This window comes from Ambystoma mexicanum, chromosome 2p, assembly GCF_040938575.1.
Source record: "Ambystoma mexicanum isolate Mex_15411 chromosome 2p, UKY_AmexF1_1, whole genome shotgun sequence".
NCBI classification, from domain to species: domain Eukaryota; kingdom Metazoa; phylum Chordata; class Amphibia; order Caudata; family Ambystomatidae; genus Ambystoma; species Ambystoma mexicanum.
This window is the reverse complement of record NC_090923.1, coordinates 543,644,505-543,671,878: the sequence shown is the minus strand read 5'-3', so window position 1 is coordinate 543,671,878 and position 27,374 is coordinate 543,644,505. Positions and strand designations below refer to the sequence as shown.

Below are 27,374 nucleotides of genomic sequence, written 5' to 3'. Positions count from 1 at the left end.
AGCTTGTCGTCATGCATTTATAATATCTTCATGACTCCTTTCTTTGCCCACCTTGCCCAGGAGGGCATACTTTTTTCTAATTATGCAGATGACACTCAATGTGTCATCCCTCTTATGGGCCAGCATGATCAGGACCAAAGAGAACTCAACCGTATATTCACCATTATTGAACAATGGATGATGCTGAATAATCTCGCACTTAACCGTGGAAAGACAGAACTTATGGTTGTGGGATCTGACAGCATTATAGCCAAATTAGATCCAGCCTACAAACGGTCTCAGCTGAGAGACACTTTAATCCCCACTCTCCCCACGGTAAAGATTCTGGGTGTGGTTCTGGACCAATCGCTCAACATGAAGTCTTATGTGGCCAGTACTGTGTCTTCTGCCACCTACTACATTAAACTGCTGTCCCACCTGCGACCATTTATTTCTCAGCCTAATGCAGAGTTCATCGCTCGTGCTATAATAGTATCAAAACTGGATTACTGCTGCAGGTTCTAGTATAAAAAACATTAACTGTCTCCAGGTGGTTCAAAATGGAGCGGTTAGAGTGGCTTCTGGACTTGCATTCAGGGCACATGTATCTGAGGCACAGCGAGCATTGCATTGGCTGCCTGTGGATTCACGAATATCCTTCAGACTCATGGTCATTACCTTTAAATGTCTCAAGGGCAATATGCCCACCTACCTACAAAGGTACATAGGAATAAAACCCTGTCTTAGAAATCTTTGCTACAATAATCAGAACCTGCTTCACCAGCCTAAAGTGAAAAGTAAGAAAGCACAATGGGACGCCTTTGCTTTCGCGGCGCCGGCTCTCTGGAACACCCTGTCAGATCAATTGAGAAACTCGGCAGCACTGAGTAACGTCAAGAAGGGCCTTAAAACTTTCCTTTTCAAATAGTAGCCTTCGAACCTTTTGGTACCATTCCTACGGATCCCCCGGTTTCTTCAAGTCTTTTTTTTGTCTTGTCTGCACCCTCACACCCATGCGTTTATGGTTGCGCATTATAAATGTAATAAAAAATAAATAAATCATTGTTTGGACCTCCTGGCATGCAATCTGGTTCAGTTACTGCAGAGGAAGAAACCTTCAAGCCCTCGTGAAGAACACTGTGCGGGTCAGCCTGGTCCTGGATACCCGTTGCAGGGGACAATGGTGAGACTAAAGGTACAGCGTCCAGCCCAGATGTCGGGCAAGGGACCACCATAGAACATGGACCATCCCTCGCCCCAGGTACTGGACTGGTTGACTCTTGGATGCCTGCTGGGGAACATTTGCACAAGGTGGCCCGTCTCTCGGCGGAGGTGATTGCCAGCTCAGCCACCCAGATCTGCTCATCGTATAACATTTTGCAGATGGGAATCCAAGACCCCCCTTCCCTTTAGAACCCTGCAACACCCCAGGTACACCCTCTGCTAGAGCCAACATATTCTCCAGCAGAGGGGATTTTTCCTTATCCTTGACCTTTCTAACTTTTTTCGGGCCCTGGGTAGCCAGGAGGCTTGTGGTTGCTTCACGTTTCACCATGATTAACGCCCCCTTAGACCATACACACATAGTTACTCTCCGCTGTCCCACCCGGAATGGCCTTAGTTTGCCAAAGGGTAATAAGTAATGTTAATAATAAGATACAAATATGCTTTAAATCCGGATTAAACTAGTTGGTATGTAAGAAAAAGTTAAAAGATGATGATGTTCGAATAAAATCAGAGAAAATAGATGTAAAAGTTAAAACAAGGAAGCGTCCTGTGATTGGCTCACAGGACATTCATATCAGTTAACCACCTTGGGTTCATGTAAACTGGGTGGACCCTTCACGGCAGCAGAGTACAATTCCTCTGTGTAAATACAGGCAGAAGGACACCAAAGAATCCAAGTCCACGAAAAATTGCCACAGTCCGCCCCAGTGTCACAATGGCCTTCTGGCCGCCACCCGAACACAGGCCACCGTGAGGGAAAGCACGCTCGCAGCCCTCAGGGGCCCCCGGTAGCGGGATAAACCAAAAGGTAGTTTGGCAATCTGGGTCAGCGACACCCCCGGTAGCGGGATAAACCAAAAGGTAGTTTGGCAATCTGGGTCAGCGAAATGGCACGAAAGGAACCACCAAATAGAATACTCCGCTTCGCAGCTTCCCTTGCACTATCACTTGGGTCGGCTTTAACTCAAAACATAGATCAGTTTAAACCATCAATAGCAGCCGGGAGACAGGGAACACCCGACAGCTTGGGGAGCTGCTATAGTCTGTCTCTCCCCCCTGCCCTACCCTGACATACATGAGTGAATGCTTTTCCAATTATGAAGCACAGGGTGAGCAGTGCATTGCCGCGGCACACACGCGCAAAAAATCCGATTTCAGGACAATCGTGGCCAGACCATGAGATTAAATCCCTTTGAGTGAGAGGCACAGTGTGGTTGATGTAGTATGATACTTATGTACTCTTGTGCTCTCACAGTATTGCAGCGTTGATGCGCTTACCTTGCGGTCACGTCACAACCAGGCAGGGACAGCACAGACAGCATCGCACTCAATGTCGGTTGACTCACGCTGCAAAGCTGCACAGGGGGTGGTTTTAACCCCCCTTCTTCTCCAACCGTTGCTTGGAGGCAGAGCCTAGATTCTGGGTCCTGGAACACTGGCAAGAGTCCTGGCAGTGGGACAGCACAGACAGCATCGCTCTCAACGCCGGTGGGCTCATGCCGCAAGGGCGCATAGGGAGCTGGGGGGGGATTTAACCCTTCCTCTTCCCCAAACGTTGTTTGTAGGCGAAGCCTAGATTCTGGGTCCTGGGAGACCGGCAAGAGTCCTGGCAGCGGGGCAGCATAGACTGCATTGCCCTCAAAATCGGCGGGCTCATGCCGCAAGGATGCACGTGAGGTTTTATCCTCTCCTCTTCCCCAATCATTTTTTGTAGGCGGAGCCTAGATTCTGGGTCCTGGGACACCGACCAGAGTCCTGGCAGCGGTGAAACACAGACAACGTCGCCCACAACTATCTTTGTTCTCTTTTGTGTATATGGACCTTGTTCACTGTTGAAATCACTGGGGGATGTGCTCTATTATTCACGAGGAAAATGGACCCAACAGAAGCTGGCCAGCTAATATGAAACATTCTCATGAACCCTTCCTCTCCCCTGTATGGGGATGACCTAACAATGTGTTCTTCAACTCGCATCCCCCCCCATGCTCTCCAGAAGAACCCAGTCTTTCCATCAACACTCCCGTTATTTACTTAGAATTCTAAACCTAGCCCCATATCCGGAAATGTCCTGCAATCTCACAACCTCAAGTTTAGTGGACACGAAACAGTGTGTCCAGTTAGGCGGGTAATATTAGCAGCCAATATACTGCAACTCACACCACTGTGCAACCCTGCACATGGTAACCCCATGGTTCATGATTGCTTGGAGATATGCAACTCCTGCTTGTAGCATAGAAGGGCCTGTTAACTTCACACTAATAGCTCCAAGGAGCGACTTAACTGCCAGGCCATCTGGTGCCAAACAAATATATCTGTGTGACATTAACTATGTGTGCTTCGGAATGCATATAGAGGAGCATCTGAAAACATTTAAATTACCATAGATAATATATTATCAATAAAAAGGTAAACTTTGCATCTCATATAAACAAACTCGTCATTGTCTAAAAAGCTCCTGTGTACTGAGTGATGCCTGATACACTTTGCCTCCTGCTCATCAAGTCTTTATTTCGATTCCTGAAATCCACAGCATTATATGCTCTTGGCTTCTGGTTAATCCATAGATCTACAAGAGGATACAATGTTAATCAATAATTCTATATACTGCTATCTGAATTCCATTTGTAATTTTCAGAAATCTATGGTCTACTGGAAACCAAGAACTGTGCAGTGCTGCTCACTGAGACATCCCACAACGATCAGTGCTTTACAAATGCCACACAGCCTCACATAAAATACGTGCTCTCTTACTTTGCATATGCTTTCTCCAGCAAGGAGCTCCAGAACTCTTTATTGTCATTGGAACGGAGGAAAAGCAATTCATAAGTGACAGTGATATTTCCACACTGGTCCATCGCTTCGATACGCACAGTTGGCAGAAGATCATCCACTGCCACCTCAATCCATGTCCCGTACTGCCAAAACTGGGAAGGGGGGGAAGGCAAGACAAGAACAAGAACATTATTGGCAACTTTTTCACAAGAAGTAATCTTCCCGTTACAATACATTTTACATATTCCCCTAAAGCCCCTCTCAGGCGGAGACTTGGTTGCGACTTCTACCAAAGTAGATGCAAAAGTTTACAATTGACAGAATACAGCCTTGCATTACATGGGAGAGAAAGGAGGGAGCCCATAAAACCAAGGAGGGATACAAACATATGGTACTGCAGATATGGATAAGTGTTTATCAATCCTAATATAATTGTACAGTGCTGAAGATCTGAAGGCATTAGAAGCGTTGCACGATCGCTCATAGCCACTGGAGGCCACCATCCTTGCTGGGACCTCGTTAAACCTTAATTTTCTATTTCACTGCATTTGACTGTATCCTCAGCTGAATTGATAGCTCATTCCACATCCAAACACCCTGAACAGAAACACCTTGCCACCCAAGAATCAACATTGGATGTAGTAGTCCCCAGCAGAGGGCTGGATGTAGAGCGCGGTGCCCTTTCAGGCTTTTTTGAAGTAGAACAAGACTAGGTAGTTGGGAGCTTGTAAAATAGGCTATTTGGTGCCAGATTGAGCACTTTAAAGATGATCATTGATCGAACAGGTGACCAGTTTAATTAAAACCCAAATAGGTGACACATGAGCAAAGGGAGCATGTCTCACGATCCAGGTCACACTATTTTGTAATACCCGATGACGGTGGACTGTTTTCTTAGAACCACTCACAGAGAGGGAGATGCCGTAAACTAATATTTTTTCCACAATTGCTCTTGTAAGCAAAATCACGAGAACCACTTGCACTTAACATTAAATGCTAGCTAGTTATCATAAAGGTGGGGTGCAATGTACTTGACCACTGAATACTGGGCACCAATAACCGCTTGATCCTAGAATGCTGGTAACACATACCACCTACTAAATGCCAGATGTATGTATAAGGCCACTATATACAAGCATGGTGCTTTTCTGACAAAGCAAAGAGACTAGCACCAGACTTTATACAGATGCCCTAGGGATCACGCTGTAAAGAGACTGCTGAGGGATAGTGTTAGCGGGTGACTGCTGAAACATTGTAGGGAAAACAGACTGTTAGTTGGGATTATAGATGTGGCAGATGACAGGTGGAGTGGGGGAGGTGTACAGAACAGGATGCCCTTTATTGTTAATGAAAAATCTTATCCTAAAAGAATATTGCCATGGCGGCATCTTCTTTCAGTTCTTAAGCCACAAAAATTACATTTTGTCCCTCTCTCCAGTCTATACCCATACACGAGCTTATTTGGAGAACGAGGTAACTATGGTCACGTGGCAAACCACATGCGACCTGGCAAAAGCATCACTCCGGTCCAGCACGTAAGTATGACTTCTTTCGAGGAGACTAAGGCAGTTTTGCCGCAATCAGCAGTCTAGGACAGCTATATGGGCAACATACAATCTTATCATCTGGAGTTGGTATAATGTTGCATATACAACCGAGCACACAAGACCAAGGATCTGCTTTGCGACAGGTACCAGACTGTCTTTGCAAACAGAAGGACAGACATCTGCTCCTCTCTTCATACCTTCCCTGTTTGTCACCTATCCACCGGCGACTTTCACACAGAATAATCAATGCAGCCTGCATAGGGTGCTTAGGATATATTTGCTTACTATAGATGCAGGGACGTCATTTCACCAAAATGCCAGGGGTAGCGGAAGTGACATCAAACGACCCTTGGCCTCTGACATCACAGGAAGGGATATCATTTGAACCCACCCCAAAGTGATATCACGGGAAGCGATGGAACACGACCGTTCACCCCTTGACAAAACAGGAAGTTGCATCACATAGTATTATACGAAAAATATGGTTACGATATCACTATAATGGAATATACATTTCATACAAGAATGGATCACCATATGTATCGTTAAGATCAGTGTGTATAGGCCCATATTACCAAATTACTGTGAATGCAAGCAGACGTCCATGGCCCAATGATAATGATGTGTTATTATACAGCACTTATGCTTAAGCGCTTGATATAGAAAAAATATACATACAATATCACCCAACCTGTGTTGGTACTCATTATCAACTTCAGAAGAATTAAAGGCTGAGTTGAGGTGTTTAAAAACAGACTAAATCAGTAACTTACCCCCTGAAGTGTGCCTGAAGTAAACCTTTAATGAGTTTAGCAATTATTGTATAGAATTCCAGAAAGACAAATTATTTGTTATTCCTATTCTTTCTTATTTAGGGTCACTGCAGAAAGTGTTATACTTGTGGAACCCGTTTTAAAAAAAAAAAAATGTAAGAGGTCTGATCAAGGAAGCCAGCCACTCAAGAAGCAAAGAGCCACATGGTGCTGGCCACAGCCCAGGAGGTTGAATTTAAAAAATAAATGTGTCATTTATTTTTTATTTTTAGGTGTAGCAAGGCAGACCACTGGGGTAGCAAGGGAGACCTCAGCGGTCGCAGTTGTGACGCCTGGCGACCCCTAAATGACGTCCCTGTATAGATGTCTATGATAAATGACGTCCCTGTATAGATGTCTATTAATTACTATAGTCGGATAGCCTACTCCCAAGTTAGGCACCACCACCTCTCACACTGAACTAAATGAAAGTCTAGCAGGAAATTGCACAAACACTCTTAATAATAACATTTTTGACATCAAGGTGACAGGCTTTTCCATTTTTCATACTAGTTTGATAACTCCATTCCTGCACCTTCTGTTACCAACAGCATTCGCTTTTATACACAATATATTCTGAACTATGCCACACTTCTCTCAGGATTGGCAGTCACAGAATTAGCATTCTGGAGTTGGACCCGAGGTACAATGTATGGATATGCCCGGACAAATAAGCCACCAAGTTTCCAGGATTGCCCAAGCACACAATCTAGCCCTCATGCAGCCATCATTACATTGGTCCTCATTATGACTCCAGTGGTAGCTGTGCCGGTAAAAACGGTGCGGCTGCCGCCATTGTAATTTTTTTTCCGGCGCCCGGCAATGGGGACTTACCAGGGCATTACAGCCCGGGCGGTCCCGATAATTTCCCATTGCCGGGTGCCGGGAAGAATTACTCCCCATTCCCATAGGACTCAATGGGAATGGGAATGGGGAGGACGGCAGCACCGGCACATTTTATGATGGTGCAGTGCTACCGTCAAGGTCTGCGAGCGGGTGCCATTCCGCCAGCCAGGTCAGACCTGGTGGGCGGAAAGGCACTCACTCGCAGAACTCGGAGTATGCCAGTAACTTACCGACACCGTTGTTACTGGACCGGCATACTCATAATGAGGCCCATTGCGTAGTAAGTTACAAATCTGCCTTGTAAACACAACACAATTATTATAACGCTTTAGGAGGTATCCGCCTCCTCCTTTTTGCAGAACTATGTTATGGACTGACATGCACCCAGCCTATGACAAAACATTATTCATCTGCTGAATCTCTCCCTCCGTTTGTACTATAATTTTCCCGATTTCCCAGCCTCTTATCCACGCTCATTTTCTCTCCTGCAACAGACCAGGGTCTGTGTACTCCTGGCGGGAGCCCAGTACGCCACTGCTTGGACAAGCCTAGGTGCGTTGATAATACTATGGTGGTGATTTGGCCCTGTATAAAAACAGATTAACATTACAATGACTGAACATTGCAAACTACATGTTACAACTCTTTGCTTCCCTGCTATATAGTCTGAATTACTAAATACCCATTCCCCAACCCAGAACACTGCATGAGCTCCTCAGCTATAAGAGGCACATACGACTACCCAGTGTACTACCGCAAATGCAAGCGGTTCATCTTTTGATCATTGCTGGGTGGGTACCTGTTGGACTAAGGTAAGAGCTTAGAGGTCTCTGGCACTCAAAAGGGATAACCTAGATCCGAACTCTAGCCTATTAGGGGGCGACACTATATCAACTACTCATTAGTATGGTGTTCAAGGGCGAGGCACAGTAGCAAGACAAACCAATGTCTTCTTGTTCTGTCCATGCAATGAGCATTCATGTCGTGGATCAGAACCGCGCACACAAACTACTCATATGTGCCATACTACAATGCACTGAAGAGTGAGGTACATACCCCCAATACCATTTGCCATGACAATATCATGTTCATTCCATTCACAAGAAAATATGTGCAGGCCATGCTAATCACACCTCCGGTGATATCTGTCTCGTGTGCCTATATCAGTGAAGTTACGACAGACACGTATGAGCTACTTACAGACAACTCGACCATTCACAGCGCAGATGCAATCACATGGGGGGATAGACTAGTTATACCAGCCCCACCTGCTGCAAAGTGCTTAAGTCAGGCCCTGTTTCATAATGAATTGGAGTTAGGGAATCAGATTACTACTATTATTGTGACAGAATTGTGCAACTTTTAAATCCTGAATAATTATGTGCTAAAAATGGAACTTGTTTTTATGAATGTTTATGATGATTTTTGAAGAGGTTTGTGTATGGTTTTATTTAAACTCTCACAATAAACAAATACAAAATTAATTTAGGTCCCACCTTTGCATGGTCAGAGCAGGTGACTCAGATCTCTGATAGCATTGTAGCCCCATTCCCAGAAGCGACCTGCTACTCCTGGTGCGCTGGTAACAACGGTGTAGGCAACTGGGTTTTTGATGGTAATGTCCAGTGTATGACAGCAATACGTGTTGTGCAATCTGCATTTGATGGCAATTCCTGTATCAAGATTGTAGTGTCGGCCATATGGGGATATTGCTAGCAAACGGGTGAATACTTGTGCATATGAAGGCAATGTCGGCTAAATGTCTTTGTAGAAGCCAAAACGATTAGCTTTGACATTGCTCTTATGATATTTGGTTGCATGAGGTAAGCTGGAGGTTTTGCGTTTGGTTTGCTTACAAGGGAAATCTGAAATGGTGCAATCCAATGGCCAGCTCTCTATGCCGCTGGTCTCAAATTGGCATGTGTTATATAAGGATATCCTGAAATAACCCATGTTAAATATTACATCAAATGCAGAGGAGATCTTAATATGTGTTTTTTGTGTACTTACTTCACTCAAAATACTATAGTTATGGTAATCCGATATTGAGTGTGGTTGGGCTCTAATTTTTGTACCTTGTTTGGATTAATTGACGGTGTCGGTAAATTACAGGGCTAGTTAATATAGGTCCTACCATTGACATAATACGTATAAACAGGTATTAGAGTTTGACTAGTGCTCTGCACTATCCATATGTTGGCCTTGATTAAGAATGTAAGACAGAAGTCTTGTTTACAAATTATAGTTGTATTGAAATACAAACAATTAAGCTACAATCTTTCAGTTAACTTTTTTCACAAAATGATTATACATTTCATAAACATGAATACATTTTGACAGCCAGCAACCATATTATTGCTGGCTGCAAATCATACATGTAAATATATATATATATATATATACATATATATATATATATATATATATATATATATATATATATATATATATATATATATTTAAAACAACAGGTTATTCAAACCAATATTGTCAACTTTGACAATTAAGTTAACAAAATCATATACAAAAGTTCCTTTATGTAGCCAGCAGCCTGACAACATACTTCTACAAGTCATAAATTAACATATATATTTCGTTAACAATTTAGTTAGTGTTTCTACTCGTATGGTGCTGGTGCATTTAGTTATATGTATTTGCTACATTCACTGAAATGCGTAGTAGGTATAGTCCACACGTTCTGCTTTGGACCCCATTGTGATTTATTGAACATGTGTTATTCACCAAAAGTGCCGACACGTGTTTCGACCATTATCGGGTCTTTATCAAGGCTACAGTTGTTGACAGGTTTATAGGGTTTCATTTTTCAAAACAAGGTGACATGTGCAGTGTCATTAGTGATTCAGTGCACTGCGTGAAGAAATAACATTTTTTAAAAGACTTGATGGAAATATTTGATCAGAGCAGAGGGTTAGCCCAATTTGAATATTAGGACACATATATCCACATGATGTAACAGGATTTTTGTCATTGAAAGTAGAGTAGGTACGAAATGGTAACAACATACATAGTAATTGTATTAGTGCCAGAAGGAATTTGGTATGTACATTACAATTGTGTTCATGTGAGGAGAGAATGAGGCACAAGGAAAGAAAGAGGTAGAGGAGAGTAGGTTAGCTGGGTTATGAACTACATGCTGTAGGTACATTAGTGTGTGGGAGTAGAGTAAGAAGTGGACATGCTCACCTAGGGTTTAGGTGTCTCTTGAGTAGAGAATATGGAGAAGGCGTGTAGCCTCGGGCTGAAGTTCACTTCCTGGTTAGGTACACCTGTGAGGAGGAAATTATATTGGTTGGATAGAAGTGGCGCATAAGTAGTGCCTTTAGAGTGGTGGTGTTAGAGTAGGAGGGTTGTGTAACTCCCTGGCTGCTGAGCTTGTGTGCCAGGAGCTATAGAGTGTCAGCCTGCGTAGGACCTGGGGATGTGAAAATAGAGAAAGGGTGGTTGCATGGGAAGATTAACAGCGTGACAACCGATGAATCAGCCACAATGTCAGCCAACAAACAAATAGGATATGATATGATAAAAAAATACAAAAAAGGGAACAAACCCACGAACACCAAGCATGTACAGTTTCTGGACCCAATAGAAGCAAATACGACAACGGCAAGACCAAACACAGAGGCAAAAGAGGCGGAATCAAGAAGCCGCACAGCCGAAAACCAAGGTATACTGAGACTCACCAGATCGAGGACACAACTACAACAAAGGGACCAGGGACGATGAATCTGGTAATGAACCTATCCCGTCATACACTAACGAATGCCAAGACCACTATGCTCAACAGAGGTTTATCATTTGCACCAACAGCTTGAACTATACCACATTGATCTTTTCAAGCTTGCTAGAAAACTTAAACTGAAAACATTATTTTCTAAAAAGGTGGTCTGGAGACCTAAACGAGCAACCAAACCGACAATCAGTGATGTGCCGATGGACATTCTTGAACAAACACATTTACTGGTTAATCTACCATGCATGACTTCAGAGGAAGAACAAACAAAGAGATTCTTAATGCATTGAAGAAGGCACTCTGAAGACCAAAGAGCTCAAGAGGAAATCAACATTTACCCCTAATTTACAGCGGGACAATGCCATCAACATTTTTTCTAAAACTTTTGCCAGAGACCTGGAGAAAATGGAAGACTGCAACCGGAACAGGACCAAGAGAGGGCATACTAACCTGAACAACCAAGAACTCGGGCACTAAAATGCTTGAGAAGTAATCCAGACCTGATCATCAAAGAAGCAGACAAGGGGGGGGAAACATGGTTATCATGAACAGGTAACACTACATCCAAATGGCCCTGACGCACCTCCAAACACCAGGATGCTATGAAATCATAACAACTAACCCTGCCACCATTATCAAAGAACAAGCAGACACCCTCATCAACAAATGGCATAACAGAGGACAATTGACGGATGAGGCGAAATACCTCAAGACAGACCATCCCAAGATTCCGACTATTTACTTCCTACACAAGGTACATAAACCATACATCAAAATACCGGAAGGAAGACCGATTGTTAGTGCAATTGGATGGATCAATGAACCAATGGTGAAATATGTCAATGGTGTCATAGAAAAGGAAGTCCCTAAAATCCCAACATACTTGCAGGATACCAGGCGCACACTGGCAGTCCTGCAAGATGTGAAATGGGAACCTGGTTACCTACTGGTGACATTAGATTTTAAGGCTCTTTACACAGTGATTGAGCACACACAGGTACTAGATGAAATAGACTATGCATTTTCACAAGCATCAGCATCAAACTATTCGCACCTGACCATGACCAAAGAGGTCCTGGAATTCTCACTCTCCAGCAGTATATTTCTTTTTGATGGTACATTTTATAAACAATAGAAAGGAATTGCAATGGGAGCAACATATGCTCCAGCAATTGCTAATATGTTTATGAACAGATACGAACAGATCCATGCTTTCAGCGATAACTACAACAGACATACACACAAATGGTATCGATTCATTGACGATAGTCTACTGATTTGGACCGGTGGCAAAGATGAACTGCTTAGGTATAAAGCATACCTAAACACCAACAGCTTTGGGATAGAGCTGACTGGAACAGAGAATGAGAACACAATTTACTTTTTGTATATTAGACTCTTGGTCACTCCAGATGGCATAGAAACCAGGACCTACAGGAAGCCCAGAGAGGTTAACTCGGTCCTCTTTTCCACAAGCTGCCATAGAATTCATCAGGGCACGTAGGAACTGTAGCACGATTGAAACATACCAAGAAGAATGCAACAGACTACAGGACAGATTTTTGGAGAGAGGATACAAGCGATCCAATATCAAAACTGCAATCAGCAAGGCCAGCACGATCCCCAGGGACAAGCCTCTTAAACCCAAGTCCAAGAATGACAGATCCCATTTAGAAAGCAACATTAGATTTCTGACGGAATACAACGCAGACAGTTATAAGTTTCCAAGAATTCTTAAAAACACTGGCACATTCTTGGAGTGGACAAAGACATACAGGACTAGGTTTCTGACGAACCCAAAATATTCTATTGCAGAGCACCCACCTTGAAAAGCATGCTGAGTCTGTCATTTATGGAACCACATGCAACCGAAAAAACAAATTGGCTAAAAGGGCAAATCAACCCTGGATTCCATAAATATGGCACATGCTCAATGTGTCCACATGCACTGACCACCAAGACTGTACAATTTGGCATGATCCATGAAAGAGTATTGAGCAGTTCATTAACTGCTGGTCAAAATATGTAATCTACGTAATCATATGTGGTCTGAAATACATAGGGAGCACTATACAGGAATTGCGACCAAGGATCAGGGAACACCTCAACTCGTTAAAAACAGCAGAAGCAAGGTATCCATTATCCATACATGGCAAGAACGACATCAAATGGATAACCGGAAAGGGATCCAAATCATCGGATTGGAAATGATCAAAAGCGACACAAGAGGAGAAAACCGGGCCCTGAGACTTCGCCAGAATGAAGCAAGACTAATCTGCAGGACAAGAAAAACTGAACATGGCCTCAACAAAGAACATGAGTTAAATGTATTTTTAAGATGAAATTACTCTGTTTAGGCACACGTTTTGTTTGATCCTGGCCGACTGTAATTGTTCCCTCCCAATGGGACTGTATCTAGCAGTAACCGAGAATTTGGGGGACTATGAAATAGAGCACCCCGACTGAACATTTTCATTTTCATTTCACAGCCCAACAATTACCCACTCAGGGCCAACCCCTCTTGCGCTACTATCATGTGAGGACGTATTGCTGCACAGCCCTTGGCCACACCATTCCTCCACATCCGCACCACTCAATATAACTTTGGTCAAGCCGTGTTGACTTCAATCTTAACAATGGGCACCTGCCCCCATGGATAACTTGTCAGTGAGCCCTTTGCAGACACATCCAACAGACAGCCGGTACCAGACTGACAGTTTACAGACTATAGTTTTCACGCTCCACAGCAAGCTAATTCACCGATGCTAAGTGGTCTATGGTGCCAACCTGCAGAACCCACAAAGCTCGCACACCACTTTACGATCATATGTCTAAAAACGTATCCCCACCAAGCTGAACGTGAGCAGCTGAAAAACCAGACCTTATGTTTATTATTTTTAATAAACACTGATCAACTGGTTATATCACCTCGGCCGTCTCTAGATGACAGTTATCACCCCAGCTTTAAAACTAGCGTTTCAGCGTCACCTTCACTTCCAGACGCAGACAGACCACGTGGCAGATCTGACCAACCACTGGTCAGGACACCTTGGCCTATCCATGACCACCTGATGTAGCCTATGAGTGAGCTCTTTATATTATTCCAACCAGGAAGTCTGGTCCAACTGAATGAACGGCAGACCATACCACCGTGGTAACAAGCACCGCAGGAAATAGTTAAGCAGGATGCCATCCTAACCCTGGACCCCCCCCCGTCTCTGCCACAACCACGGGAGACACTAGGCTCCCAATTCCATTGGCCCTTCCGCAACTCGTATGCACAGAAGCATTAGCGGGGGTGTGGGGTCCCCGGCATCTGCGCCCTTTATTTTATTAGACGCTTTCACTCTCCCACGCGGGATTACCATCCTTGCACACCTGTCCTTATACCATGCTTGTGCACCAGCACCAATCCCACTTCCAACTCCCTAGTATGACAGCACCAGCGGGATGACCACACTTGCGACTCGCCAACCGGTACTGGTTAGTCACCTTTGTGAACACCTGCAATATTTATGAAGTGTGAGTAGTAGCACCCATTTTTCCTCTCACCATGATTATCTTTACTGTGACGGATTCCAAATCACACGCGTGACTGGTCACTTAACCAGGACCAGCACTTGACAATTTAGTGATACCAGGCACTTGGACATACTACTTTTAACGCTCATCCCTTTGGCGTAAGCACGCTGTTAAACTTCCCATGCAACCACCCTTTCTCTATTTCCACGGCCCCAGGTCCTACGCAGGCTGACACTATAGCTCCTGGCAGACAACTCCAGCAGCCAGGGCATTACACAACCCTCCTACTCTAACACCACCACTCTAAAGGCACTACTTATGCACCACGTCTATCCAACCAATATCATTTCCTCCTCACAGATGTACCTAACCAGGAAGTGAACCTCAGCCGGAGGCTACAGGCCTTCTCCATATTCTCTACTCAAGAGACACCTACACCCTAGGTGAGCATGTCCATTCCCTACTCTACTCCCACACACTAATGGACACAGATAGATATGATTAAAAAAGGCTGTGACAAAAAAATGTGGGCCTGCTCTCACCCGCAGGTGCCAATATATAATGCAGCCATAATCATAGAGCAAAGTGAGCTCTGAAGGGTATGGTACAGCAGCAGGATCTGTAGATGTACAGACTGGATGGAACTATTGATTACTGCTTCACGTCAACATCTAGTTAGCTTTGTCTATTCATTATGCAAGAGGAACTAAGAGACTAAGCAGAGTGTATGGTGTAGCAAGCAGAGAACTAGATATGGAATATTGAAGTTTGCCATCATCTCACTTTCAGGGTAGCTGTTATAAAGCAACAGGGTGATAATATAAAACAAAGGAGTATGGGATCAGCTCATCGGATGAGCACCAATGGCACATATATATGCAACCAGCAGGTCACGGTATTAAATTGCCATGAAAAACATTTGGTTGTCTGATCATGTACATTTTCAAAGGTGTTCACTCGTGAATGTGATGGATCTTCCCCAACAAAATGAAATATAGTTTACACTATGAGATTTAGATACACTAACCTAAACTTTACTTTTAAGCAAAACAATGCACTGTTTTACAGTAGCAATACTGTAATTATGTAACAACTTTTAGGAATGACTATTTTAAAACTAAATAAAGTTAACACATACTTTTCCAGACAGGATACAGTTAGCTTATTAAAAGTATCATCCTGATTTACTTCTGGTTTTCATTTATTTAAAAAAGAAAAAAGAAATTCTTGCCTAGCACTTCTGCAGAGGCCTTTGGCTCTTGAGAGTGAAGGAGATTATTACTGCTGCACTGTCTCTCCATTAGCCACTTTGAACTTGCAGTGAACAGAGAAAGGAGGGTGGAGCGAATACTAAGAGAAAGAGAAAAATGCAGGGTGAGCTGTGCTTTCATTGAACAGGTAACTTAAATAGCTATCTTTGCTACACAAGTGTCAATGTCATTAGCAAACCTACAGATTTGCATAGCAAATTGCTACGCGACACTATGCCTTGATAGAATAGGATTCAGTCTTTTAAGTGAAAATGTATATTGGGCACACGCAACCTCTCTTTCAAGTAGGATTTAAATTTTAAATTTGAATAGAGGATTGTATTCCTATGTAACAAAGGAGAAGGTTCTAACTTCTTTTGGGAATTACAATTAGGGACATCTGACCTCCTTTTGATGTAGTTTTCACACTTTGTAATTTGTAACTCGTATATAGATAATGTTAGGTATTCCGTAATGGTTTAGGGAGCGTTCCCTTTTGTTAATTGGGGACACACGACCACTCTGTTACACAAGAACAGTCTTTAGATACCTCAAAAAATGGTTTTCAAGCACTTTAGCTTCTCACGTGAGTATGGATCTCTTATGATATGCCCGAGTATTACAATTCCATTGTTAACCAGACTTCGGGTATACAGAACAGCTTTCACTCGCATTAAGCAATATGCAAGTCACTTAGGAGCTGGCTACAGTTACCGGTAAGGCTCGTGCAGTGTATTTGAATGCTGTGCCTCACTCACCGGCTTCATAGACACTGATTTTGCGGGTCACACTGCTTTCCCGACTTCCTCTGTCTCTTCTACTACTTATGGCTCGCTGGGGACCTACACCCTATTCCAGGACGGGCGTCTTCGGTCCGGCCACTTAATTTAGGAGTTCTTTTTTCTCCCCAGACCCTCGGCTTGCCTTCTGCTTCTGGCCTTAGTCTCCTGCACTTCCACAGCTCTGCAATCAGGGCAATCGGGCTCACAGGTGGAAAACGTAGCCTCCTGCACATCTTCTGTTGTGAAGCCTCTGCACTTAAGAGTTTGGGAGAACAGGACTCTCAGAACTTCCAGGTGAAATCTGCTCTCTCCACGTTCCGTCGTCCCTTCTGCTCTTCCACGTTCTTGTGATTTTCCAGCCCCGTGCTTCTGCTCTGATACTGCTACTACAGCCAGCCTTTCATCTCTCGTTCCAGCTTTACTTTACTTTATTAATTTATACCGTGCACCAAGTGACCCGGAGGCTCACGGGCGCAAAACAAACAACAAAGATCAGGAGAGGTCCTAAAGGAGGAGTCCAAAAAAATCATCTGATCCGTGGTACAATGATTGGAGGTATGGAGAAGTCCTATCTGAAAAGCAGTGTCTTCAGCTTCTTCCTGACCAATGCTGTGGTTTTCTTTTCTCTTAGTCTCGTGCAATAGCATTCCAGGCTTTGGGAGCTGCAGCAAATAAGGTGCACTTATTGGCCTGTGTGAGAGCACATCTAGGCTCCTTCAACTGATTTGTGTTAGATCTGAGAGTTCTTATGTTAGATTTATTCAGTAGTGCCTCAGTCAGGAACGCTGGGCTCCCTCTGACTACGTATTTATGAGTAATTACTAGCAGACGAAAATCAATCCTGGCCTCAATTGGTAACCAGTGGGGTTCACGTCTTGCCTCAGTTACAATGTCTCTCCATCTCAGGCCGGCAATGACCCCAACAGCACTATTCTGTATCACCTGTTGTCTGGCGTACTCTGATTTATTCATTCCTACTAACAGGCTACTGCAATAGTCAATTTTAGACAATCACTCTCGCCACTGTATCACAATTAGCCTTGGAAATGCAAGGACGTATTTGAAAAAGCAATTTAATATAATACGCAGATGTGGAGACCAAGCGGTTCACTTGGGCATTCATATTCAAGTTTTGGTCTAAATGAATCCCCAATCTTTTTACTTTCTTTTTTGTCTCCATCTCACAGCTGGCCACTTGAAATATCCTGTAATATGCTCCTAACTTTATGATTTTATTTGAGGTTCCTATGACCATAAGTTCAGTTTTTTCTTTATTCAATGAGAGGACATTTCCGACCATCCAAACATGGACTAGATCGTAGACATCCTTAGCCTGTTTGACATCCTCCTCATAGCTGGTCATCAGCATAGTTTGTGAACCCAATGCCTTTCTCCTCCAACAAGTTAAAAAGGGGGACTGTAAACATTTTATAAAGGGAGGGAGAGAGGCATGCCCCTTGGGGAATCCCAAAATGCAACAGTACCAGTACTGCATCAGCTACCTCACCACACACCCTACAAAGTCTGTTGCTGAGGAAGGACCATATCCACTCAGCCGCTTTATCTGAGAAGGCAGCAACTTCTAAAGAATGGTCCACCAGGTCGAAAGCCGCAGAAAAATCCAGCAACATAAGAAGAGCTGTTTGTCCAGTGCCCATTACATGTAGAAGTCTAGACTTCAAATTCAATAGTGCAGTTTCAGTGCCCTGCCTCTGCCTAAAACCAGGCTGCTTTTTATTTAAAATATTACGATTAGAAAGATGTTCTAAAATCTGCATATAAGCCACACGTTCTAACATTTTTCATAAAATGGGAGTATTGGTGATAGGCCTGTAATTAGTTGGTTTCAAGGGACTGTCATTTTTTCTTTTTTAGCAAAGGAGTGTTCCAGGCACTCTTAATCTCATCAGGTACATGGCTTTCTGCGAAGGAAGCATTTAACACATTTGGATAGAATCCCTATCAGGGTGGGAGTGCATGCTTTAATAGTTCTTGGAGGGTAGGTATCCCCTTTGCAATTTGTTGGTTTGAGAGTGCTGATAATGGCCAGCATTTCAGCTTCTGTAACAGGTTGTAAATTGAACTGGAGCTCTGGCTGCCTCTTGAACTGTTTGACGTCAGCTCCAATCGTCCTAGTGTTTTTTTCTTGTCCTCAATGTTATGCTTGATCTTGTCTAACCTCCCTAACAGGGCTTTGTGAATTGATGAACACCATGCTACATCTTTGATTGGGATATCCAATCTACTAGGACATGGATCATCAAGCTCCTTTTACTCCTCCTTTCCTGAAAGGGCCTTCATGCCTCATAGGTTCAACAATTGTCTTCAGATGTGGGCTATTAGCCTTAATTGCCAAACTACTGCAATGGCTACTTGGCTTAATTGCCTGACTACTACATCTACATGCCTCTCGAGCCCTCTTCCTCATCCCAGTACCTCTAGGATTCTGGGACTTGTAGTTTCTTTTAACAAAGTTAGGTTTTTCAACTTCTCCATTATGTATAAGGGTAGATTTAATTGCCTTAAGGCTTTTAACAGAGGGCTATACAAATTAGCTATCATACCCGAAGATGGTTTAGTGAAGCCCTTTCCATAATCCTTTACATTGTACCTTTGGGATTGAGGAAATTATTTATACCGAAAGAAAGACCCTTTGTGGTATCCCAAACTAGTTTGTTCTAATTTTATAACCTTCCGGTTCACAACCTTAGATCTAATCTGAGTTTGAGAGACATTAAAATGACAAGAAGCATAGCCTCTTTAGCTACAGTGGTAACGAGCTTCCCGATAGAGTAAAAATACTGTGTCTCATCCCACTGAATCTCTTCACCACCCTGGGCCCAGTCTCCTTCAGGTGATCCTCCCGCAGTACACCACCCCCAGAGTTGTGGTTAGGAAGTGCCTGCTTTCCCTTGGCAACCTGGGAGGAGACTTCAGGCAGGGTTTCAGTGAGGGATCTGTAGGATTTTTCACACAGCCCCTACTGCTCACCTTCCTAGGTATGCTGCTGTTAGCCCCTGGCACCTCTCCAGGCCCCCTTGGTTGCTGAGGGACTTGCAACATCTACTTCCTGCTCCTGTGCCCAGCGCAACCTCTGTTCTCTGAGGCACGCTCTGGCCCAGTGGAACCAGCTCCTTCACTGGAGAGGGGGAGAGGGAACCGTGACATGGGCACCGAGGCCTGCAGCAATCCACATGGCCCCCTATCTGCAATTCACCCCCGTCTTCGGGTCGTTCCTTCCCTCAACGCTGGATCATCTGGTGTCCGTTCCTCTTGGTGGTCTCCAAAGCTTTGGCCTGCCTCAGTGTTGTTTGGCTGGGAGTGCCATCTTGCCAGCACTTCGATACGGGCTGCAAGTTCTTCGCCGCTTCAACCATTTCCTGGGGCGGCCTTGTCCTGAAATTGCGTCTACGGACTCTCAGGCTTCTCCACTCCCTTGGTAGAGTCGATCAGTGCAAAGAGTGCACTTTATTTGTGTTTCAACCTGGTATTGGGGCAAAGTAACCTCGAAGTAAGTCTATGCCATTTTCTGTGCAACAGCGCCCCTACCATAGAAGTCTTCAGAAGCCTTCGACCTCACATGCTTACCTTATTCCTGCTGGCTTCTCTTGTGTGTGGTGAAGCCGTTAGTTATCTTCTTGTGTTTCAGTCCCCTCTAGGGTGTGCACAGAGTGAGAATTGACTCAACAGTGTGTAGAGATAGGTTGGAGGCTCTGTGCGGGGGGTTGTGCTTGGATTGTCCTTGCATAGAGGCTGGTATCTGTACTGAGAAAAAATAATACTTGTGATTTGGGTCCCAAGGACCTCTGTAAGACAGATGGGTACCTGCTAGTGAGCATTAGAGAGCTTGTGTCTGGCCGTCGGAAGAAGCCAAACCACAGTTCACTCCACTGTTTGTTTATGAAGTCCATCTACATAGGCTTCAGAATTGCATATATATTCCAAGTGATCTTCCAGGTTAGTCTCTAAAATACTGAAAATAATGATTTTGGGTTCCAAGCATTAAAATTCTTTGGGCCGGTAATTGCGCTGGCATACTGCCAACGCAAATAGCATTACTGCTACTCGGTCCGGCGCTATTAGTGCCGGATCACGAATAGCAGTAAGGTGGTAAATCCCCATACTCCATTGGGTCCACGAAACCCAATGGGGCTGTGGGCGCCATTAGCTGCGGCGCAAATTGCGCCTGTGCTATTAGCGCCGAAAATGCTCTCTCTGCCGGCATATTCACCTCCAGCTCAGAACTGGAGGTCAATACAACTTGGCAGGGCCAAACTCGTGATTGTGCCCACCCTTAAATGCGGCGGTAATAGCGTTATCGCCACATTCAAGGGCTACCGCCCAACTCGTGATGAAACCCATAGTCTCTACTGTGCCAAATGTAGTCACACATATTCATGCTTTTAGTAGCCAAAATGGTAACAATAGCGCCATTCTACTAATGTTTATGCTCTCCATGCGTGCTGCACTGCTTGTACCTTTCTGATGATGTCTTCTTGTATTACTTCCCATGTTTTTCTGCAGAGGAAATGGCAGCTTTTGTGACGGTGTGGCAGGGGCTGGATTTTGCACTGCCGGGTTAAGTACTTCTTCTGGGCTTTAACAATGCCGTAAGCATTCCGATCAATAAAACTCAGGACAGGTCCTCAGTGTGTTGTGGCCTTTTATTTGTGCAAGAGGGCCACGAGTTAACAAACCGTGTAGGCAAATGATTCATTGTGGGTTTTGTAGTGCAAACCGGTAGTGGATTTCCAAAGCTACACTAACCTGACACATTGCCATAAAGAGGTCTGGGAAACCCTCTTCCGGTACGAACACGGCCCATTGACCTGTTCTTGCATGAATGGCCCCCGGTAGGATCACAACCACGCTTTGGCTCACTATGCTTTTCACAGAGGAGAAATTTCCATACACATATCAGTCTTTGTCCCACGTCAAGCACCAAAATGGTAGTCAATTCTCCTCTGAACAAGAGTGTTACACATCGCCGCAAGTGGTCTCTATGGGCACGGACCCGCTTGTGCAGCGCTTTGATTCCTAACACCTCCAAGTTGGAAGCTTGTGATTCGCCCCGACCGGCTGGTAGCGGTCTAGTTGTTGCACGCTCCTTTGACGTGCGGCCGATCGATCACGTGATCCTTTATCTGGAAACGAAGCGGCCCGTGCTTCGCGTCGCTTCTGCCTTTGACGCTCTGTGAGTTCGCTTCTGAATCCTCCTCTCTCTCCATGCTTGCATTTCCCTCTGTGCTTGCGGTTCCGACTTACCCTGTGGTTACTTTCCCTCTTCAGATCCTTCCCTCAGCTTTCGCTAGCTTCGTTCTCAGTCAGCTTCGCGGATCAATCTCATTCGTTTCCCGTTCTGGCCAGTCTCCCATCTGAGTAAGTTCCCATCCTCTAGGGTTCCCTTGTGTATTTCTACCTGGTTCTCATCTCCGGTTATCCTTCCAGATTCTGCCGAAGCTTTCCTACTCAGCCAGGTTCCAGTTTCGAACTCTCGTCCTCTTCCCTCAGTCCTTTTCGGGTAAGAGGATTTCCATTGATCTCTCTTTCCTTTTCTGTCCTTGGGCTCTCCTCTAACCTGCTCCCTATTTCTTCCCTTCTCATAACTGCATACAAGGTGTTTTATGTGATTCCCGGGGGTTCCTGTCAGAGACATCCAACTTTCTACCATCAGCCTGATCGGCACGAGTAGGATTTCGTCCAGGGTTTTCTTCCCATTGTGGGTTTCCCTGGGAGTCCTGCCCTCTCACCTGGGTGACTTTACCCTGGGCTGAGTGGCCAGGGCTGTCACTGGGAAATCTTCCCATCTGCTTTGGTTCTCCCAGTTGGAGTCATCGATTGCCAAGGTGAGCTGTTTGTGGATTCTAACCTAAATTTGTACTACAACAGCTTTAATTACTGATATATACAGTGGAGTAACAGTAAGCGACGCCCGAAAGAATATTGGCAATCGTAATTCCAAATGGAACAACAAATGCAGCAGCTAATGGCGGCCATGCAGGCCATGTCATTAGAGGTACAATCCTTGAAACAGGATAATGCTCAGCTATGACATCAAGTAGCTAGAGCCTTTTCCGACACTCCCCCGTCGTCCTTACATTCCATTATGTACGACGGTGACCCCTACAGATTAAAGGAATTCCTTGACAGTTGTACCATCCAATTCACTTTCAAATCTCGCTTTTTTCCTACCGATAAAGATAAGGTAGGCTATGTTATTTCACATCTTTCTGGGTCAGCTTTAGCTTGAGCGACCCCTTTAGTTACCTCCAACAATGTGATTCTCGATTCTTACACCGCCTTCTCTAACAGCCTCAAAACCATGTTTGGAAGAAAGGAGATTTCGGTTGCCACACAAGAGCGGCTTCTCGATCTAAAACAAGGAAACAAAGACTTACTTTGATATATAACTCAGTTCAAGCAACTATCCTCTGAACTAGGCTGGCCAGATGAAGGTCTCCTCACTATTTTTCAGAGAGGTCTCACAGATGAACTCAAAGATGAGGTCTCTAAAGTCCCTCGTCCCGCTAATCTAGCGGATATGATCACCTTAACCATGCAAATTGATTACCGTATGCATGAAAGGACATATGAAAAGAAAAAGGGGAAAGGAACACGACCACAGTTGGAGTATTCCCCTACCATTCAGAAAACTCTATCTTCTACTGAAGAACCCATGCAAATTGGGACCGTTCGAGGATCGATTTCGGCTACTGAAAGGGAGAGGAGAAGGACTTTGAAACTATGTATGTACTGTGGGTCCTCTGCTCATGTTTTGAAAGACTGTCACTTGGTTCCTCCTCGTCGCTCTCCTATTCCTAAGTCGGGAAACTCCAAAGCCTTACCGTTAGGGGAAGAACGGTAAGTGCCCAGCAACATTCTTCCCCGTATCAGACCAGTATGTCACTTGATATCTCTCTCAACCAGTCCATGGTGGTAGTTTCTCTTTCCATCCGGTTACCAGAAAGGGTCATCCCAAGTAGTCCAGCTTTAATAGACTGTGGTGCGGCTGGTAATTTTGTGGATGTGGAGTGGGCGAAATGACACGGTATCTCTCAGGTACCAAAGACTTTGGTTACTCCTATTAAGGGAGTAGATGGTACCCCACTGAGTTCGCGTCCCATTAAAGAACAAACCATTCCGCTCACTTGTATGATATCGAGTCATAAGGAAACCCTGGTTTTTGATGTTATCAGGACTGCCCATTACCCAATCATTCTAGGGCTCCCTTGGCTGAGACTGCATAACCCGTTCATAAACTGGGCTGCTGGAACCCTTTTTCTAGGGTCAGAGTATTGCGTCCATCATTGTCTTTCTCAAGAATCAGTGGGGATCCGAATACCTTCAGATGAGACTCTCAAACCAGCTGTATCTTCCATCAGCCAACTTGAGATTCCTGACTGTCATGTGCCTTACCGATTAGTGTTTGAAAATCCTGAATTTCCTACTCTGCTTCCTCATCGAAGAGATGACTCTCACATAGATCTGCTTCCCGATCAACCCATTCCCTTTGGCCGCATGTACGTTCTTTCTCAAAGAGAAAAGTCGGTATTAAAAGAATACCTTCAAACCCATTTACAGAATGGTCTCCTTTCTGAGTCGGTGTCTCCTGCAGGGGCTTCATTATTCTTTATTCCCAAAAAGGACTCAGATGAGCTCCGTCCCTGTATTGATTATCGTGGTCTCAACAAGATAACTACCGCTGACAAGTATCCTATGCCTCTCATCACTGACGTTGTTGAAGCTGTTCGAGGGGCTTCTTGGTATCCCAAGTTGGATCTTCGTGGTGCATACCATCTCATTTGTATTGCACCCGGAGACGAATGGAAGACCGCATTCCGCACTCCCTTTGGACATTATGAATATCATGTAATGCCATTTGGTTTAGTGAATGCTCCTGCGATATTTCAGATTCATGGACCACCTATTTGCTGACATATTGTTCCGGTTCGTTATCATCTATCTCGACAAAATCCTTGTTTATTCCAACAACCAAGAAGAGCACATTCATCATGTTAATACCGTGCTAGAACGCCTTCAATCCAACCATCTCTACTGTAAAGCATCTAAGTGTGAATTCCATCAGAAACAGGTTACCTATCTAGGCTTTGTCCTATCTTCCCAGGGTATTTCCATGGACCCCAAAAAGATGTCTGCAGTGGTGGATTGGCCTATTCCAACAGGGATAAAAGACATACAGAGGTTTTTGGGGTTCGCACATTTTTACTGTAAATGTATTCCTTCCTTCTCAGATATCATACTTCCCTTGACTAGACTTCTCAAGAAAGGTGTCTCATTTGTTTGGAATGAATCAGCTCAGAAGGCATTAGACATTTTGAAGGAAATGTTTACTTCCGCAACCATTTTGATCAACCCTGACCAATCCAAGCAATTCATTGTTGAGACGGATGCTTCCCAGAATGCTTTAGGAGCTGTGTTGTTACAGTCATCTGAGCAAGGTGAAGAAAGACCGGTGGCATACTTATCCAAGACATTTAATTCTGCCGAGGTAAATTATTTTGTACTCGAGAAGGAACTGATGGCTATCAAGCACGCCTTCGAGGAATGGAGGCATTTGCTTTTGGGTTCCCCCTTTCCTGTCTTGGTGCGTATGGATCACCAAAATCTCAAGGTTCTTCAAAACGCTTACACCACCAATAGTAGACAAGCACGTTGGGCTTACTTCTTCTTACCCTTTCAGATAGAATTTATTTACTGGCCTGGCAGACATAATCTAAGAGCAGATGCTTTATCCCGCAAAGATTCTCCAACTTTTGCCCGGAAAAGATGTTTCCCAATGCTCGGTTCATTGCAGTACTTACCGATTTCCTTCAAGAGGTACGAAGAGCCACCACTCTTAATAAAACTTTCTGTGAAGACCTGGCATCTACTTATCACCTCTCCTAGAAAACTGAATACTACTTTCATGGTACTCAAGTTTTGATTCCCGTTCCTTCATTACAACTGGAGGTATTAAAGATTTGTCATTACTCACGAGCTGCAGGACATAGGGGCGTACTTCCCACATTGGAACTCATCCAATGACATTTCTGGTGGCCTTCCATGAAATCGGACGTCCGGGACTATGTTGCCGCCTGTAAGATTTGCGCTCGTGCCAAGTCTCCTCGTTCACCACCGTTAGGGTTATTAGCAAGAATGCTCATCCCAGACCGTCCTTGGCAGATCATTTCCACTGATTTCGTATCTGATCTACCGCCATCAGCGAATATGACTACTATCATGGTAACAATCGATTATTTCACCAAGTTAGCACACTTTACTCCTTTGCGAAGACTACCCAGTGCTCCTTTCATGGCCAAAATTTGTCTCTCTGAAGTTTTTTCTCGCCATGGTCTACCAGACACTATTGTGTCGGATAGAGGTCCCCAGTACACCTCTCTCTTTTGGCAACAGGTATGTCGCATTCTGGGTATTAGATGTGCCCTCTCTTCTGGATACCATCCCCAGACGAACGGTCAAACAGAGCGATTGAACCAAACCCTCGAGGGATACTTACGGTGCTTTATTTCTGCAGCTCAAGACAATTGGGTGGAACTGCTTCCATTTGCAGAATTTGCGTACAATAACTCTTTGCATTCTGCTCTCCAGTCCACCCCCTTCTTTTGTACCTATCGTTATCACCCTTCCTTTGCTCCGAATGTGTCTCCCTCCGATTCTGGTTGTCCGGGTGTGGATTCTCTGATTGCAGATATCCATGAGGGACAGACACTTGCTAAGCACTCGTTACAGAAAGCTCAGGATCGAGCGAAGAAGTACGCTGATCTTCGTCGTCGAGACTTTAAGGAACTGACCATCGGGGATTCAGTCTGGTTGGCTTCCAGATTTCTTCCTCGTCATTTGGTCCCATCTAAGCTATCTCCCAGGTACTTTGGTCCCTTTCTAGCTCTCTCCAAGATTGGGACTGCCGCTGTCCGAATTGCCTTACCTGCTTCCTGGTCTCGGATTCACCCGGTTTTCCACCTGTCCCAGATTAAGCCTGTGGTGCGGGATCGTTTTCATCACGATGGGGATTCTCTACCGCCTCCGGTTCTCACAACAATGGTCCTGAATTTGAGGTGGCCGCTATCTGTGACTCACGATTCCGTCGTGGTCGATTGCAGTTTCTGATTGATTGGAAGGGTTATTCTGCTGCTGAAAGAACTTTGAAGCCAGCTTCTGGGGTTCACGCACCTCGTCTTGTGCAGCGTTTTTTCCTGCTTCATCCGGGTAAACCCGGGGCGCCCTCCCGGAGGAGGGGGCATACTGTTACACATCGCCGCAAGTGGTCTCTATGGGCACGGACCCGCTTGTGCAGCGCTTTGATTCCTAACACCTCCAAGTTGGAAGCTTGTGATTCGCCCCGACCGGCTGGTAGTGGTCTAGTTGTTGCAAGCTCCTTTGACGTGCGGCCGATCGATCACGTGATCCTTTATCTGGAAACGAAGCGGCCCGTGCTTCGCGTCGCTTCTGCCTTTGACGCTCTGTGAGTTCGCTTCTGAATCCTCCTCTCTCTCCATGCTTGCATTTCCCTCTGTGCTTGCGGTTCCGACTTACCCTGTGGTTACTTTCCCTCTTCAGATCCTTCCCTCAGCTTTCGCTAGCTTCGTTCTCAGTCAGCTTCGCGGATCAATCTCATTCGTTTCCCGTTCTGGCCAGTCTCCCATCTGAGTAAGTTCCCATCCTCTAGGGTTCCCTTGTGTATTTCTACCTGGTTCTCATCTCCTGTTATCCTTCCAGATTCTCCCGAAGCTTTCCTACTCAGCCAGGTTCCAGTTTAGAACTCTCGTCCTCTTCCCTCAGTCCTTTTCGGGTAAGAGGATTTCCATTGATCTCGCTTTCCTTTTCTGTCCTTGGGCTCTCCTCTAACCTGCTCCCTATTTCTTCCC

At 44.7% G+C, this 27,374-nt stretch overlaps 1 protein-coding gene across 5 annotated transcripts in view; it reads right to left on the bottom strand.

Moving 5' to 3' along the window:
* The window catches only part of LOC138566537 (calpain-1 catalytic subunit-like), an 845,562-nt gene that overhangs the window by 587,046 nt on the left and 231,142 nt on the right, over positions 1–27,374 (bottom strand). For all 5 annotated transcript variants that reach the window (XR_011301953.1, XM_069643985.1, XM_069643987.1 and 2 more), the window contains one exon: positions 3,958–4,130. Coding sequence is in view for 4 of the 5 variants with exons in the window: in XM_069643985.1 (XP_069500086.1) it covers positions 3,958–4,130 (173 nt within the window). In the remaining variant the exon portion in view is untranslated. The remainder of the gene's footprint in view (positions 1–3,957; positions 4,131–27,374) is intronic.